Source organism: Trametes versicolor, assembly GCF_000271585.1.
Source record: "Trametes versicolor FP-101664 SS1 unplaced genomic scaffold TRAVEscaffold_4, whole genome shotgun sequence".
NCBI classification, from domain to species: domain Eukaryota; kingdom Fungi; phylum Basidiomycota; class Agaricomycetes; order Polyporales; family Polyporaceae; genus Trametes; species Trametes versicolor.
In genome coordinates, this window is record NW_007360324.1 from 108,790 (window position 1) to 123,594 (window position 14,805).

At 61.6% G+C, this 14,805-nt stretch overlaps 3 protein-coding genes across 3 annotated transcripts; 1 reads left to right on the forward strand and 2 right to left on the reverse strand.

The window, feature by feature from the left end:
* The first annotated feature begins 60 nt into the window (after positions 1 to 60).
* Positions 61 to 1,949, forward strand: TRAVEDRAFT_144994 (uncharacterized protein). Its single transcript, XM_008038333.1, has 6 exons — positions 61 to 378; positions 439 to 624; positions 677 to 767; positions 827 to 855; positions 915 to 1,103; positions 1,180 to 1,949. Exons 1-6 carry the CDS (start codon positions 94 to 96, stop codon positions 1,837 to 1,839), a joined length of 1,440 nt encoding a protein of 479 aa, XP_008036524.1. The 5' UTR covers positions 61 to 93; the 3' UTR covers positions 1,840 to 1,949.
* A 236-nt stretch (positions 1,950 to 2,185) lies between these two features.
* Positions 2,186 to 6,096, reverse strand: TRAVEDRAFT_57398 (Pkinase-domain-containing protein). The gene is made up of 3 exons (XM_008038244.1): positions 6,007 to 6,096; positions 4,669 to 5,898; positions 2,186 to 4,597 (listed from the first exon to the last, which is right to left on the reverse strand). Exons 2-3 carry the CDS (start codon positions 5,785 to 5,787, stop codon positions 2,885 to 2,887), a joined length of 2,832 nt encoding a protein of 943 aa, XP_008036435.1. The 5' UTR covers positions 5,788 to 5,898; positions 6,007 to 6,096; the 3' UTR covers positions 2,186 to 2,884.
* A 5,343-nt stretch (positions 6,097 to 11,439) lies between these two features.
* On the reverse strand, positions 11,440 to 14,602 carry TRAVEDRAFT_164406 (DEAD-domain-containing protein; the record flags this gene model as incomplete). Its single annotated transcript, XM_008038334.1, has 11 exons — positions 11,440 to 11,709; positions 11,786 to 11,802; positions 11,949 to 12,018; positions 12,080 to 12,272; positions 12,326 to 12,437; positions 12,491 to 12,927; positions 12,987 to 13,186; positions 13,242 to 13,406; positions 13,461 to 14,216; positions 14,270 to 14,465; positions 14,525 to 14,602. The coding sequence occupies 11 exons, from the start codon at positions 14,600 to 14,602 to the stop codon at positions 11,594 to 11,596; spliced, it is 2,340 nt and encodes a 779-aa protein (XP_008036525.1). The 3' UTR covers positions 11,440 to 11,593.
* Positions 14,603 to 14,805: the final 203 nt, after the last annotated feature.

Below are 14,805 nucleotides of genomic sequence, written 5' to 3' on the forward strand. Positions count from 1 at the left end.
GACGCGCGCGAGGGAGCCCACAGAGTGTGACAAGTCGCTCGAGTACACTCCCCTCCAGCCCCAGCTCGTGCCGTATGTCCGCCTAGCTGCACCATGCGAGCCTTCTCTGCTCCCCTCGTCCCCCTCGCCCTCGTCCTCGCCCTCGTCGCCGCCCGCGTCCACCACTCCCGCGTCCCCGAGGACCCGTACGCGTTCCCCAAATACCGCGTCTCTTTCCTCCATGGGCTTCCCGTCCTCAACGACACCGCCGAGCGCTGGCTCCGCGACGGCCTCCGCGGAGGAGAGCCCGAGTTTCTCGACCAGCCCTGGCAGGAGTCGCACTGGCTTGCCAGTCCGCCAAAGAGCATAGAAGCCGACGACGACGCCTCGCCGTCTGATGTCTGTACAACGTGCACCCGTCCCGAGTTGCCCCCCGCACGCTAACCATATCCCGCGCAGGCAGCCCAGGCCCAGGACGCCAACTACATGCTCCAGCGGATGAGATTCGGCCCAAAGTCGTCCTTCGTATGTCTCATCCCCCCACCGCCAAAGGAGCCTCCCCCCGTGGAGGACACGCCGACCGACGTCGCCACGCCCGTCCACAGCTGGTCCCTCCTCCAGCCGCTATCCGGCAAATGCCTCTACGTGAGTCCCGCCCGGCAGTTGCGCACCCGCACCGCCGATAACATGCCCCCAGCACAGGCAAGGCTGGTTCACATACTCGTACTGCCATAATTCGCATGTCCGGCAGTTCCACGAGCTGCACCATCAGCACATCCCCAGCACAGGTGACGCGCCTCCCCGCCCTATCGCGAATTTTGCTAACCGACCACGCCGCTCGTTGCAGGCGAGTACAAGCCAGAAGAGGATCCGGAGGTAAGCGCAGCCCCGTGACTGCTGCATGCGCTATCTAAATTGACGTCCCATGTCTCTAGTGGGAAGCGTACACGCTCGGAAGGGCGCCGCCCACGCTCGAGGCCGGAGCCGAGCTCACCACCGCTGAAGCCGCCGCCGCTGCCAACCTCGAGCTTGCCCGCGGCGCCGGTTCCCGTTACCTCGTTCAGCGGTGGTCAGACGGCACATACTGCGACAAAACTGGCCGCAAGCGCGACGTCGAGGTCCAGGCAAGTCGTCCCCCTTCCCCCGCACTCACACGCGGCCGCATGCTAATCGGCCGGCCTTCTGCGTCCTTCTGAACAGTTCCATTGTTCGATGACGATGACGGACACCGTGCTCTTCGTGAAAGAGACGCAGACGTGTCACTACGTCGTGCATATAGCTACGCCGCGCCTCTGCGGCGAGCCGGGCTTCCGCTCACGTATCGACGCGGAGGAGGAGCACTTCATCCGCTGCCGGGAGGTCCTTGACGCCGCTGAATATGAAGGAGCCGACCGCGACGTTCGCCCAGCGTCTCATCCGTTCCGCCGCCCCCGGCAACAGAAGAAAGTCATCGCGCCGCCGCCTCCGCCGCCAGCCGATACCAAGGCCGCAGATTCTGCAGACGGGAAGAAGGCCCCAACCGACGTCCACTCCGAAATCCTTCGCCGGGCTCTCCAGCGGCTCATGGCGCACAGAGACAACGGGCCCGACGACACGCACGAGGTCGTCGAACAGCTGCCGGACGGCGAAGGCGAGTTCGTGGTGAGCTTCGTGGACATCGAGCTGCCCGAGGGCGCGGAGGACGCGGACTTCGCGGACATCCTCATCGACGACGGGGCGGACTTCGGCGGCCGCCTGCACGACATCCTGCGCGCGGCCGGGTACGAGATCAGAGGCGAGAAGGCGGACGGCGAGGCGGCTGCTGGGCAGGACGACTCCGCGGAGGAAGGCAAGGCGAAGAAGCAGCGCGACGAGCTGTGACGGAAGGCATGCTTGTTCCTAGTAGACCCGGACGCGTTTGTACTAGCCTACCCCCCTGTGACTTCTGCCGCTATTCGTCTGCTGCTTTGTTATAATTTGCATCCCTGGATTCTGGAAATTTTGCTTGCGCTCTGCACCACACCCGGACATCAAACAATGTTCGGGATTATTCCCCAAGACGCCCCCCAACCTTCCCCCGGGCGGCCAACAAACCGTAAAGCCGTGAACAGCCCCAAGACTCTCACTTTCCGCACTAGAAGGCACGCCCGAGACGCACACGAAGGCCCGGAAATGGCGCGCGCACGCGGAGATGGGACTCGGCGCACTAGTGGATGGAGACGGACAGGGAATGTATTGCTGTGAGCTGTACGCGTACAATTACACGAGCACTCTTTCTATCATAAACAACTGTACAGCGAAAGATTCTTGTTTTGGGTTTCGGGTCGTTCCGGCTGGCCGCCACGCCCCGCTCGCACGCGCGCGCCGCACTGTTCGTCAACGGGACCAAGGAGAACAGACAAAAGGGAGCGGGCACGATAAGAAGAACGTGGGGGCGTGGTGGCACTGGAAGCGAGCACGGAAGGGGGCGTAGCGAAGGTGACGGGGCGCAGGGCGGCCGCGGGCAAGAAAAGAAAGTCAAAGAAAGAATAGAAAAAGGCGCACAATAAGAAACGTGGGGGGAGGGTGGAAGGTGCCGCGGCCGCGGCAGCCCACAGAAGCAGCAGCGTCCGATGCCATCACAGCAGGGATGGAAGAAGCGAGGGTGGGTGGGCGGTGGGGGGAGCATGAAGCATGAATGAAGATGGCAGCAGCGGGGCGCGCCCCAGGTCGTCGTCTGGTCTCTATACAAATAGGTAAGATAATAGGACGCGCGAATTAGGCGCAGCGAAGAGAATAATAGATATATAAAGCAGAAGGTGGTGGGTGGTGGGAGCAGAAGCTGATGCATGCATGTGCGGCGGGACGCGTGGGGCGGTGAGCACGGTGCCATCGCGACGACGGCCGGGCGCGCCGCGGCGGGGGCTCGAACGCCGCGCGGGGGGCTCTAAAAGAACCGCCTCTTGTGGTGTTTCTCGTCCACGTCGACCTTGATGTGCTGGTGCGTGGGGGGCGCGCCGCCCTCGGAGCACGGCACGATGCTCTTCAGCCACTCGTCGCCCTCGTCCTCCTCCTCGGGCGCGTGGCAGTGGTCCACGCAGCGCGGGCTGTCCTTGTCGTGGCTGTTGCACCCGCAGAGCAGGTCGTTCGACTTGCCCTTGCCGCGCACCAGGTCCGAGAGCGTGCACCGCGCGGACGGCTCGACGAACAGCATCCGCCGGATCGCGGGGCGCGACTCGCGCGGGAGCAGCCGGAAGATCGACTCTGCGCCGCCCGTGGAGAACGTCGCGACGGACGCGGCGCTGTTCGCGCGGGGGCGCGGGCGGCGCACGGTCGCAGTCGACTCCTTCGCCTCCGCCTTCGGACGCGTCGGCGTCGGGACTGCGGACGTCGAGGTGACCGTGGTCGTGGAAGAGGACGCGGCGGACGAGGTCTCCGGTTCGCACTTGGAGTCCTGCGCCTTCGTCACCATGTCCTGGGCCGCTCCAACCTTCGCGAGCGCCTTCGCCTTGTCCTCCACGGCGAAGTCGCGTGTCTTGACTGGGCTCCCGCAGACCTCCTCCGTCGGCGTCGGCTCGCTCAGTGGTGCGAGCTCCGTCTTAATCTCCAGCGGCTTTACGGTAGGTGATAGCGCATGCATGGTGTTAGAGCGGTGTGTGGGGCCGATGAAGGGGCGCTTCATGAGCTCTGCAGGGGCGAGCCGCGGGGACACCGGGAGCGACTCTGTAGACGAGCCGGGGCGCGGATACGTGAGCACGGATGGGTCCATGTCCTGTGGGCTGTCGGAATGCGTGATGGGCTCCATCTCGCTGAGCAGTGCGGGGAGAGTGGCTGTCGACTGCGAGTGTGCGCCGGCATGGAGGGACGCGTGGACGCGGTTGCGGCGGAGCATGCGCTCCTGCGCTTCGAGGTCTTCCGACGAGAGAGGTGCGTGCATGGAGGGCGCAGTCAGCTGTGTGCTGCCGGAGCTGGATGACTCGGCGATGGAGGCGCGTTCTGAGACATCGCCGTCGAAGAGGGAGGACGCGGCGGAGCTCTCCACTTGCGTAGAGGACGGCGCATGTGAGTCGGTCATCGTCAGCGCGGACGCGCTCGAAGGGGTGAGCTCCGAGGACTTGGCATCCTCGGGCTTGAGTTGCGCCTTGGTCTCATCCTTGGCCTCGCCCTGCCCGTTCGCCTCCTTCTTAGCCTCGATCTGCTTCTTCGCTGGTGGCTTGGCCGACAAGTCGGGGTGCGCATGTACGAAGGCACGGAAGCTGGGGTCGCTCTTCGGATCGGGGATCTTCCACGGGAAGCGACGGAGGACCATGCACATGAAGATGATAGCCACGCTCCATACGTCGGTCTTGCGGGGGTCGTAGTTGTCCTCCGCGAGCACCTCCGGGGCGAGGTATGGATCGCTCCCGACGATGCCCGTCGCGAGCGTCGTCTTCTTGCCCGGATAGTGGAACACGGTCGCGGTCCCGAAGTCGATGAGCTTCACGACGTTGTCCTTCGTCATGACGCAGTTGTCCAACTTCAAATCGCGATGCGCAAGACCTAGGGAGTGCAAGTACTCGACGCCGTCGCAGATCTGACGGAATACGCAGTAGATTTCTGGGCGCGTCATGTTGCCTGACATGACCACGCTGAACAGATCGTACGGCGCGTATTCCATGACCTGAGCAATGCGATGTGTGTGCCACGATCAATGATCCGCCCTCCGCAACGGGGGGAACATCGTGGACTCACCTCGTAGAAGTGACCATGGTCGGTGACGATGTCGACGGTCTCGATGATGTTCGGGTGCTTGAGCGTGCTCCCGACACAGAACTCGGCGGTGACCTTCTTCTGATACTCCCGCTCCGACTCGCCCTGGCGCTTCGGCCTGAACTCCTTGACGGCGAAAGTCGTGCCCCCGTTCTTGCTCGACGCCTTGATCAGACGCACGGTACCACCCGCACCAGAACCGAGTACCCGCCCCCACTTGCCGTATTTCTTCGACATCTGAACTTGTGTGGCGGACGATAACGAAGGTACGGTGTACGAGTTGTTGGTCGAAAGACCTTTCTTGTGATGGCGGTGGTGGTGGTGATGATCATGGTGATCGTCGAGTTTTGTCGACGACTCTGAGGGAACTGCAGAAGTCGACGGGGTCGTCTGGGAGTGGGTGGGGCTGGCGCGGGAGTTCATGGATCGTGGAGGAGAGCCAGAGCTAGTTTTGCTGTTCGCGGAGGCCGCCCCCGGCGAAGGTGTCTTCGCAACACGCTCCTTGACGGTACCATTCGCTTTGTCGTCATCGTGCTTTCCCACCTTGTCCTTGTGCCCGCGCAACAACGCCGAGAAACGCCCCTCCTTGTGCTTCCCATCGCCAAGGGTTGACAACATATCGCTAGATGCGTTTGCTGAAGCGGAGCCGGAAGCGGTCCCGGGCGTGCCGGGAGGCAACGAGGAAGGCGTGACAGCACCTGGGGGAACGTCAAGCAGGCCGGTTGCCTCCAGGATAGCACTCCGTCGCAAATCTGGCACGCTGACATCCGCGGCAGGGGTGACAAAACCTGTGGATATGGGCGAGCCTCCATGAGAGTGGGGTATATGATGGTTGAGGAATCGCTTCAAGTCATGGAGGGGGTTGTGTGAATGCTTCGCGCTCTTGGGCATGGGAGTGACAGGTGTCGCCGGAGTGGCTGGCGGGTTTGGCGGGATAGTCGCAGATGGCGGGACAGACGGGGGCACCTCGGGGTCTGGAGACGACCGAGATGGGGAGTCTGTAGGGCTAGGTAGTGACGAGGGTAATGGTGTACTCGGCTTACGACTCGGGAAGAGGGAGCGCGAGGAGGATGACGGCTGTTGCAGCTGTGAGGTGCCCATGGTGTCCGAGGTGGGGCTGGTGGACGACGGTGTCCGCGAGGGTGAGGGACTTCTCCGCCTGCCGAAGGAGGTGGATAGGAAGCGGGAAGGCCGCCTGGAGGGGGTAGGAACCTGTAGGAAAGGTGGGAGGGTCGGATGGGGAAAGTCAGCAAGGAGTCGGAGTGATATAGCACGGGTGATAAAAAGAGAATGGGGGAGGGAGAATTAAGCGATACGGACCTGCTCCTTGGGTGCAGCTGGCTGGCTCGGCCGAGCCGGGGTAGTCGGGAACGCGACTTCATCCGGTTTGGGCGAGGGAGACTGGACGGCTATTGCAGGGGATGGGGGTACGAGGGAGGATGATGCGGGGGAGTCGGAGGAAGGGGAGAGGGATGCGGAGGCGGGGAGAGCACTGGGGATGGATAGGTCGAGGGGCTGCATGGGCTTTGTGGACAGCATGGCGACAAGACAGGGACCTCGGACGATGGTGGAGAGAAGGAGAGAGAGACGGGCGCTGGGATGGAGGATGCGGAGTGGGAGAGAGAGCTTGCCGAGGAGGGCGTCGAGTGCGGACGGACTGGGATGGCAGCGACACACACCGCTGACCGCCGGGCGCCTGTGCGCTCACGGGCAGTCCCACTTGTTATGCGGCGCGCATCATCTCGGCTCGCATCTCAGATCCACTCGGTCCGGTTCTTTTCCTCTCTTGGCCTGCCGATGCACCTCTCCCCGCCCCCTCCGTCCCCCTCCTCCTCCTCCCGGCCGCCATCTCTCACCCCGGTCCAGCTCTGATTCGAGCCTCCCGACCGCCTTCCGTGTCCGTGCCCCTCGTCCGTCGTTTTCCTCCGATATCTCGCTCGTGTCCTGCGCGCACCGACGGCTGTGGCTGCGCGCCCCGCCCACAATATACGTCATCGCATGCATCTGTCAGCTCCCATTCGGCTGGTACAGCCGATGCCGGGATCCATGCGCGTCTTGTGCTTGTGCCCTCTTTACTAGGCCTCCTTTCTTTCGTGTGCATACGATTAGAGGGTCTGCCTTTTCGTGGCTCATCTCTTCGCCCTGCGCTCGTCATCCGCACGAGAATGGTCCTGTCCGATCTGCGCGTACTGCAGCGCGAACCTTTCCTCCCGATGGCTCGCATTTATCTACAGCCAATCCTCGTCCATCTCGTTCCTCTGCCGCCTCCCTCTCCAATCGGCATCCTCTGATCATCCCTCATCCGCGCTATCGTCCGATCCTCCTTTCGATCGCTCTGCTCTATTCTGCCCACTGGGTGCGCAGGCGCCCGTGGTCCAAGCCTCTGTTAGCCTCGTCTCTCCTCGTCCTCCGCCTTCTCTGCTTCTTAGCATTCCACCGCCGCCCCCGTTCGTGCAAATGCTCTGTAGCTCGGCACTCAATCTCTCGGCCGTGTTACACCTTGCTGCGGTCAGGCTCCATCCGACGCGCTTCCATGGACGCCTATCCACCTCCGACATCCAAGCCCTCCGCCAAGGTTTCACCAAGTCGGTCCAAGACGCGCCACGCACGGCGTTTTCACTATTGCACTCTGAGTCTCTTTCTCAACTTTGCTCCCGCCTTGCCGTCCACGCTCGACTGCTGAGCATCCCGTGGGACACCGCTCGATCTGCCTCTCGCTCGATATGTCCACCCTTCCCACAAGCTGCGCCCCGACAGCGCACACATGTGCACCACAGCCTATCACTGGCACCATTCTCACGCCCTGTCCCGCTCTGCCGTTGGCTCTCTGCGCGAGGCCCAATGGGCCCACCCTGTTTGTCTGTTCGCGCAGCGGGCTTTGTGCGGGCCTCCGTGCGCAGAACTTTCGCCGACGCTCCGATCCCGATGAGCACGGCGCCCCGGCCATATTTTGGAACGGAATAGAGACCGGTTTTGTGGCCACAGCCTTATTGGCGCGCCCCACAAGTATTGGGCCACACTGCTGACAATCTGCTGCAATTATAGGCCATTGTGGGCGCAGCGCCCACTGTTCCGACGCACGCCATTGTGCCTGGCGCCATACCACACAATGCCACTTGCACGACAGGCAGACGGCCCATTTTCTAGGGCGCATGCGGAGTAATGGTTTCCGGATATCAGTCGTCGTCATTCAGTCGTATTAGCGCACGCCCAATGCTATGCTTCCTTTCCCCACCTCGAAGCTGGCCGCGTACAGGGCGACGTCGCACGACGCTTCTGAATGTGCTTGGACCTGACGACCGAGGCCACACCCTGCCGGCGCCCACCCAGGCCAATCACCACTGACAGCTATCCGGACATTTGCCCTGCGACGTGCGTATATTTATCCCTGCGGGCACAGCGGCGAGCCGGCGGCGCTGCACTGGGACCCAGAGCGTGCCATGTCGCGATATGTTCTCAGACGACCCGCGCCGACGTGCTGTTCTCGTCCGTCGCGACATGTCAGCTGCGTCGCCGTGCGCTCGAGGAAGCACAGGTCCGCACCGGGCGACCGAATACCTCAGTGCGGGGCCCATCACTGCAGGCCTTCGCGGCCCAGAACGCCCCCCGCACCCGAAGGCGAAGAAGCACGGTGGGTGTTTGCGGCGTACTTACGCGGGGTAGGAGGCTTCGCGGGCCTGCTCCGCTCTACGCGTCCGCCTCGTCCTCGTCATGTGAACACGCCGTCTGCTAAGTACCCTCCAGATAACACTCGCCGCACACCTGGATACTGGCTGCTCAGCACAGCAAGCGCGACTCGGACGGCGAAGTATGCTGCAATTGATGAGGATGTGATGGGCTGGCGGAGGTGCGTGCGTGATGTGGACAGCAGTCGCGGTCGACGTTGCATGACGGCTTCTCGTGCGTCTCTCCTGCCCCAGCACATCGCGCATCTCGCTTCTGATACACGCGGTGGGGTCCGTTTCGTCGCGTCGCGTCGCCATTGTCGCCCGATGGGCTGTGCGGGTTGCTAGACACGCTGCGCTGCAACGCAAGGCTTTGGCTGCGCGACGCAAACGACGACCCCGTATCAAGGCTTGGGTTGTGCTGCTGCAGGACCCTTGCGCCTGCGATCTAGCTGCAGCGCTGGAGGTGCGGATCAGGAACTCGGAGGACCTCCATTGACAGGGTTTGACAATTTGACAGCGCGAGCACAGGGAGAGCACTTTGCTCAAGGTTCGCCCCTGGGCCTTTCACGGTTAGGTTCGTTCGTCATGCGCATCCGCCCTCGAGTGTCCAGCACGGCACGAACCTTCTTCCCCATCACAGGCTAGAAGCCTGTGTCGGAAATAGACGTGCAGATAGCCCGTCCGTCGAGCGCTGCTGCACCCCAGCCCGGTCTGTCTGTCCCTCCTCGTGCGCCGCCGCCTCGCTGCTGACACAGCGCACCCCTAGCAGAACCCTCATACGGACGTTCTGATCCTCGCGGACAACGCACGGCTCGCGGAGTCGATTCGAAGACGTGTACGGTGGCTGGTCTGGCCCCCTGCCCAGTGCTCAGACCGGGTTAGGACACCGGACTACCGAACGCACTGCAGCCGAGCGAGAACCCGGCGCACTCTGAACTCTCGTGCCGCCGCCTGACTGTGCTTTACGACATGGACCGCCCAATCACTCCGGGCGTAGTGCACAGCGGGGGCTTTGCGCGGTCCTGGCAGTCCGCACACGTCTTTCGTGGGCGGACGTAACGCGCCGCGCACACCCTGTCAGCCTCCAGTGCGAGTCTGTTGATCCTTGCGCGCGCATCATACCCGAGCTTGTTTAGTGAACGGGCGACACTCGCAATATGGCTATAAATACCCCTGGTACGTCTACACACCAGCGTGCAGCGGTACGGGGCTCGTATATGACCACTCAATGACCTTATCCTTACAGGTTGAGCGAGTCTGGCCAGTGGCTGACTACGTCCTGACCGCTGTGTCCCCGTCGCGGAGGCTGACCTGGGCTGACGCGGTGCGGAGAAGGACGACGGCATGTCAGCCCTTGTCAGCCCGGTTCGAGTGCGTGCGGCACACCTGCGACTCCGAGAGGCACACGCGAAAGGTTCCGCTCAGGAGAGGCGGACTCGCTCGCGTGCTGTCAAGCGGTGCCGCTCAGATAGCGGATAAGTAGGACGTGCGGATGTATACAAGAACATGCTGAGCCCGAGGCTGCCAGCCTGATCGGGCACGGCTGACTAGTCAGAGTAAGCCCGCGAACTGCTGCTAAACGCACGGCATCAGCAACGTGCTACTACTGCTAGCTCGGGATTTCAGGGCATGTTCGAGGATATGCCGACGGTGTGCCCGCAATAACGTACTGCGGCGGTATTCACTGCTAGCGGAAACTTATAAGACCATCGTCGAACCGCTCTTTCAATAGCATGCTGGTGATCCCACTCAGTAGTTGGCGGATACCATTCATACGTTCTTACGTCTGAATGTCTCTTCTGCAATTGCCCCGCTCTGCAAGGAAGGCGTCCCCACACTCCCCTATTCGGCCGCCGCGCGCCAGGCCGGCAAGTGCCTGAGCACCCAGCGCACCACTGCGCACGGCATCGATACGACGGCGTCGCACTCGGGGAAACGCACGCCTCCACCCAATGCGCAGGAGGGCAGCTGAGCCGCGCAGATCCCGCTCTACATTCTCTGACGGCGGCGAGTTACGTAGCGGCTTGTTCGCAATTATATCCCGGCGTCTTTGGCCTGCCCGGATGCTTCGAATGCTCGTCGGCTCCTCCGAGCCTCCAATCAAACAAGCTGCTATAGCAGCAGCCCGCGCACGGACACTTTCAGACGTGTTTCACTGCCGTTCAGAGTAGTCAGCAGCCTGGCCGGGTCCACTGCGCACGCCGCAGTGTCTCCTGTACCACCAGGCTCGGAAAGCCCGCCTTCGGAGGGCTGAGGCCTCCAGCCTGGTGCACGTCGACCAGCCGCACGGTGCGCAACAACAATAATCAATCGATGCCGGACGAACACACCTCCCCGCGGACCCCGCCAGCCTCCATCATGGCCTAGCTAGTCGCCGGCCGAAGGGCGAAGGCGCGATCGGTACGTTCGGACGGCGCCGGCGAGTTGAGCCAGGTTCGGGAGCGCCGCGCGTGCCTGTCTGCGAGAGCTGAGCTGAGCTTCGGGGCCGATCGCGATCGCGCGCCCCTGCGTCATCCGCCTGTCACCGCGCGCGCCACCGTCCCAAGGCACCCGGCGCTCGCGGTCCGCGTCGCCCGCTCCGACGCACTCGGACGGCAGCGGCAGCGGCTGCTGGTGGGGGCTCGGCCGCGCCATACCGAGCCTAGCGGCGGGCGACGTCGTGCGGGACCGGGTACTTACCTGCATGCGCTTGTTGACAGCTGCTGCTGTGCGCAGGGACGCGGGGGCGTGGACGCCGCGGGACGTGTTTGGCTGTATGCGAAGGTTTGGGAATGGGAAAGAACGTACGCTGTTTGGAAGTGCGCCTCGAGGCTACTGGACGAACAGGGGGATCGGCGGCGTGGAGTGGGGTGGACGTACAACCGGGAGGAACGTCGGATTTAATTTCGGGTTCGGGCTTGGGTAGCCAATGGGGCCGGTGGGAGAGGTAACAGCAAGCCAAGAAAGCCACAACACAGAAGGAAAACTCACTGAACAAGCTTAAGGTGTCGCCGTATTGGCATTCGAAGGGCGCCAAGTGCTTGTGCATTGAATATGATCGGCAGACTGGGCAGACTGTATGAACTTCGAGGTCGACATGAAAATGCGCGATCGGACGAGCACTCGCTCATGAACGCACGTTCGCGCGTAAACACATGCAGTGTGGCTATGGTACATCGACTGTGTGTTCGCGACGATAAGACGCACCCAAGACGCACCAAGCGCACACCAAGGATCGCGTGAACCGTACCGGACGAGGATCAGCCCAGGTCGTCCGCGTCCCTCTTCCTCTTCATCTCTCTCGAGACCTTGTGCTGCGCGCTCTCGTGCCTCGCAAGCTCGGCGGGTACCTTGGACACCGGGCTCTTGGAGATTTCTGGGGGACACATCGGAAGAGAAGACATTGGTTAGATGATCAGCGCTCGAGCGCGTGATATCGAAGACGGGCGTACCTTGTTTGAGATCGTACCTGTTGGGTGGGCAGATGCGTCATTAGCACGACGTTGTAAGAAAGACGACATGGAAGTGATACAGCGGAGACGGTCGCACGAGCACATGGACAGTACTGATACGACGCGCCAGCCCAGATGACGAATGAGAAGGAATAGTACGTACATGACTTCGTCGTCGTCGTTGTTGAGGAAGGTGATTGCTGTTCCTTGCTTTCCTGCACGACCAGTACGACCTGGAAGGCGGGTAACAAAACCGTTAATGGCTACCCGGTGCAAGAAATACGAACAACGTACCGATACGATGGACGTATGCCTCGATCGTGTTGGCCATCTGGTAGTTGATGACCAGACTGACGTCCTGAACATCGATACCACGACCAGCAAGGTCGGTAGCGACCAGGATATCCGAGTCGCCCGTCCGCAGGGATTGCAGCGCGGCTTCTCGCTGTTCCTGGTTCTTGCCAGAGTGCAACGTTGCCGCACTCCACTACGTTGCCAACTCAGACACGACCCAACACGTTTGATGGAAGAAACACTCACGCCCGCACGGTGGAGGTCTTTCGCGACCATGTCTGCCGTCTTCTTCTGGTTGACGAACACGATGATCGGCGCACCGTACTGGTTGCTGTTGAGAATCTCGAGCATGCGCTGCCTGTACCGAAACCGTCAGCGCTCTGTCCACGCAACCGCACACGACCGACGCACTTCTTCTTCTCGTCTCCGTGGACGAACTCGACCTTCTGCTCGACGGTATCCACCGCACGGCCGGCCTCACCGATGGTGATAATAGCGGGCTTCTTCAGGTATTTCTTCGTCAGGCGCTCGACCGGCGGGGGCATAGTCGCGGAGAACAGCGTGGTAACACGCGTACGGCCCTTCCTGACCATGGTCTCGCCGTCAACATCCATTTGTGAACCCTGGTCTTCACCTTCCATAGTGTCGGATGGCAACTTGTCCAGAATAAATGTGAGATCGACCTCGAAACCGAGGTTGACCATGCGGTCGGCTTCGTCCATGACGATGTATCGGCACTGCGAGAGGACGATGACATGACGCTCGATGACATCCTTGAGACGACCGGGGGTGGCGATGATGATTTCGGCACCAGACCGCAGGTTGAACTGTTGCTCTTCCACCGAACGCTGTAGAGCCCTATGCATCAGCAGCTTGCGTAGCTGAGGATGTTACGAGAATTACTTACACCTCCGACAATGGACACACAAGTGAAGCCTAGTGGACCAGCGAACTTCTTGGTCTCCGACTCGATCTGCTGTGCCAATTCACGCGTGGGGGCCATGATGAGCGCATATGGACCGAGATGTCTGTTGTCGTCATTGAAGACCGGCAGCTTCGAGATGAATGCCAACATCGGGATGACGAAGGCAGCCGTCTTACCGGAACCTACGCACAAGCTACATTAGACGGAAGTTACCAGCGGAGGAGTAACGGCACTGACCAGTCTCAGCGATACCAATAATGTCTCGATTCTGCAGACCAATCGGGATAGCTTGTCGCTGAATGGCTGACGGCTCTTTGTACCCAATCTGGTCGACAATGTCAAGGATTTCAACTGGGATGGCGGATTCTCTCCATGAACGGAGAGGGTGAGGAATTTGGCCACCTAAATTGTTGCGAGTGAGCATACTGTAAGTCCTTTGGATATAGAGACGCCTACCTCTCGCCGCGATGCTGAAGTCCTCGCGGAAGATACGCCAGTCACGCTCCTTCATCTCGTCCAGCGACTTCTCCGACCAGTGCCGCTCATCAATGCCGGTCTTCGCAGCCCGTCGCCTCTCCAGAGGATCCGCGAGCACCATTCCATCACCGCCTTTCCTCCCGGGCACGATAGTGCCCCCGCCGTCATCCATGCCCGCAATGTGTCCGCGTCCGAACATCACCCCGCCGCCCTGGCGCTGGCTGCCGATAGCTCCGGGTGTCTCCGCATTGTAAGTGTCGTCCTGCTCGTCCCAGTCGAATACGAACTTGCGGTCGTTCATCTTGCGAATTCTCCGTTTCTTCTTGTCCACGCCGAGGTACCGCGAACGGATCGCCGTTAGGTCGTCCTCGTTCATAGGAGGCGCATAGGGCTCGGAGTCTTCCATGATACGGGTGGTGTGTGTCGCACCGTTCGCCGAAGTTGAGGGAACAGGAGGAGGGCCCATGGAAGAAGACGGTGTCGCGGACGAAGAGGCAGGCCCAGTCGGCGGCGCCTTCCCGCGTTCTGCGCGGGGTCCGGTGGGTACGCCTTGGTACGCGGCACCTTGGTGGGAGGCACCTTGGTGCTGGTTATCGCGGCGGTCGTCGTGTTGTTGTCTTCTGTCATGGCCATGGTCTCTGTCACGACCCCCGCCCCGTCCCCTGCCGCGCCCGTACCGACCCCCGTCCCTGCTATCCCTATTATCCCTGTTGTCTCGCCCATATCGGTCATCATCTGTACACGGTTTATTGAGTTTGAACGGAGAGTTCAGGTGTGGAATTACGCACTGCGACCGCCCCCGTCGTGGCCATACCGCGACGAACGCTCTCGTTCCCTGTCTCGCTGCCGGACCTCCTCCGCCTCCCGCTCGAGGGCGTCCCTGTCGCGCTTTGTGAACTCCTCCTTTTCCTTTTGCTCCCTTATCTCCTGTGCGCGTTTCTGTATCGCGATCTGCGCGCGCTGTTCCTTAGTGAGGAATCTAGGCTGTAATACGGGGAAAGTCAGTCACAGTACGCCTTTCCTCCTCTCAGCCACACACGCACCTTTGCAGCAGCCTCCTTCTCCTCCTTCTGCTTCTGGAGTAGAGACTCAATAGATAGCGGTTCTGCCCTAGCGGCCATGATGAGCAAGGCACGATGTGGTCGTCGAGAGCAGGAACTTGCAGCAAGGCGCGCGGCTGCAACGAGAGTGACGGCCACGTGCCCTGAATGCATGCCATTTCCGGAAAACCGACGTTCGTTCTTTGGACGCGGTCTCTTTTGCCACTGCCTGTCTGAACGCCGCACCCGCCAATCTCGTCCACCACACACCCGGACGCCCATCT

Coding starts and splice junctions, on each gene's coding strand:
- TRAVEDRAFT_144994 (XM_008038333.1), top strand. CDS start 94: ATGCGAGCCTTCTCTGCTCCCCTCGTCCCCCTCGCCCTCGTCCTCGCC. Junction 379..438: donor ACGACGCCTCGCCGTCTGAT/GTCTGTACAACG, acceptor TATCCCGCGCAG/GCAGCCCAGGCCCAGGACGC. Junction 856..914: donor AGCCAGAAGAGGATCCGGAG/GTAAGCGCAGCC, acceptor CCATGTCTCTAG/TGGGAAGCGTACACGCTCGG.
- TRAVEDRAFT_57398 (XM_008038244.1), bottom strand. CDS start 5,787: ATGGGCACCTCACAGCTGCAACAGCCGTCATCCTCCTCGCGCTCCCTC. Junction 4,598..4,668: donor ACCATGGTCACTTCTACGAG/GTGAGTCCACGA, acceptor CGCATTGCTCAG/GTCATGGAATACGCGCCGTA.